We start from the raw sequence: 2,143 nt of genomic DNA on the forward strand, positions 1-2,143 counted from the left end.
ATCTTGCTGGTACGCAGGCAAGATGTGGCTACATCTCCAGGATCTCTGAAGGACAATGTGGCTATGGTACAAGGAGAAGAACTCGGAGAATCTTGCTGGCACGCAGGCAAGATGTGGCTACATCTCCAGGATCTCCATAGACCAGCATGCGGCCCGGCAAAACCTCGGACATGGTGTTTTTGAACGAATTGAAACCATCCGATGTTTTCGACTGCTACCACCACACGTCGGCAAATCGTCTCCGGTCAAGGCTTGCAGGGACTATGGGTGTTTGGAGAAACAGGGCAAGCAATGGGCCTGCATCTCCGGTCTACCAGCCATGGGGGCCATGGCTATTGAGAGGGGGGGGGTAGTGTTACGAGCGTACCCTTGACACACCACTCAGCCCTCAGCCCTATGGCTAGCGGGCCTTGGCGGAGGCATCTCCTACTATATCATGCCTTCTTCCTGCATACATAGTTCGGTAGCCTTATTATCCTCGTTCTACCTCACCTATACTGATATCACACCTATGCTGGTCCTGATAAAAGGAATAGCTTAAATCCGGACTATATGGGAGTGTTGGAATTAATATTGTTTCCAGCCCACCATTTAGACTATGTGGGAGTGTTGGAACCAGCCAATAGGAGGCCAGCACTACTAAGTTCCAAATAGGTGTTGTGACTACGCCTTATGGTGGCAAATAGCTTAGCGTGGCTTCACACCATAAATAGGTAGTCACCTCCATCCTTCCTACATACTTCTTCATAGAACATGACAATGAACAACTATTCTATGATATGAGACCATTGAATGTATACCATTCCCAATAAAGATATACATGAATCGCGTCGCTGCTATTATTCCAGTACCCTCGCTCAAAACCTATCGGCAATATCGATCTCAACACCGAGTCTACATATCAATCAGAATCGATAACAGAATGGACGAACAACGTTTGGAAGACTTTCTAGCCACTTTTCCAACATCAGCATCGCTGCCAAAAGCGTCTCCAGTGCCAGTATCCAGGTATAAATGGGTAAGTATCTCTCTTCGTACGCCCCTAAATAAGGCACCTTCTTAGGGATCTGATATTAGCTAACTCCAGTTATTTTCAAGGTACTTGGAATTCTACTTGTCACAATCATAGCCTTCCCCTTCGCGGTATACTCGACTAAAGGATGGTCGATATCAGAATCATCAACAAGACCTTTTCCAGAGCTTGCCTTTCTAAAGCATATGCAGCAAGGCAAATCCGATTTGGAGGCGGTCGGGCGACTTTTGGAGACAAATATACAATTTGACCCAAAGGACTCTCGGATGTCAAGGGCACAGTATCTGAAACTCTTGAGTACAACATCTGCAGCTGCCGTCTCAGCAAAATTCATCAGCTTTTACCCGCAAGCAATTGATACCGTGTGCACCGAGTATTCTTGGGAAAGAATACGCAAATATCTCCCATGGCTTGTGGCCCGTTTCAGAATGGAAACCAAGCACATGGTTCGTCAACATCACGCCACAATTGATCAAGCAATTTCAGTCCAAGAAATGCTCCAAGAGAAATCGACTGAAGTTGATTTTCACCTGATAGAACACAATGAAACGATCATGGGGAAGAGCTATACTGGCGGAGCATGGCGGCCACGAAAAGAGCAGCAGCCTCTCATGCAGGAGATAAGTCAAAAGCTCAATAACGGTATCAGTTCATATCGTATGAGCTTAGACTTCTGGAATAGGGTAGGGGTTTCCGCAGACAGGATATATTCCAACGTGTCGGCAATGTCTATGAGTCATGGTCACGGTGCCAGAGACAGAGACGTGGAAATGCTATTGAATGATATCAAGAAGGCGCTAAGGGAAGCAATTGAGGAAATTGTCTCATAGCATAATGTGTGAACAAATGGACTAGGACAACCGCTAGATCTACTGGAAGAATGCTGCTCCACCTTCTGCTGCTCCACCTTCTGCTGCTCCACCTTCTGCTGCTCCATCTTCTGCTGCTCCACCTTCTGCTGCTCCACCTCGTCATCTTCGCTCCCATCCTCGCTATCCAGAAGTGGTTCGAGCGTTACAGTAAGTGCCTGTAGATAGTGTCATTAAGGTGTTGGCGCAAGGAGATTTCATCGCCTTATCGAATCGGCTTTGAGAGCTGCGAAGCTTGGAT

At 47.0% G+C, this 2,143-nt stretch overlaps 1 protein-coding gene across 1 annotated transcript; it reads left to right on the forward strand.

Moving 5' to 3' along the window:
- Nucleotides 1-922: 922 nt before the first annotated feature.
- Nucleotides 923-1,863, forward strand: HO133_000016 (uncharacterized protein; the record flags this gene model as incomplete). Its single annotated transcript, XM_037290956.1, has 2 exons — nucleotides 923-1,018; nucleotides 1,099-1,863. 2 exons carry the CDS (start codon nucleotides 923-925, stop codon nucleotides 1,861-1,863), a joined length of 861 nt encoding a protein of 286 aa, XP_037157830.1.
- Between the last annotated feature and the right edge of the window lie 280 nt (nucleotides 1,864-2,143).

The sequence above is a fragment of the Letharia lupina genome (genome assembly GCF_014066315.1).
Source record: "Letharia lupina isolate WasteWater1 chromosome Unknown contig_1, whole genome shotgun sequence".
Classification (NCBI taxonomy): Eukaryota; Fungi; Ascomycota; class Lecanoromycetes; order Lecanorales; family Parmeliaceae; genus Letharia; species Letharia lupina.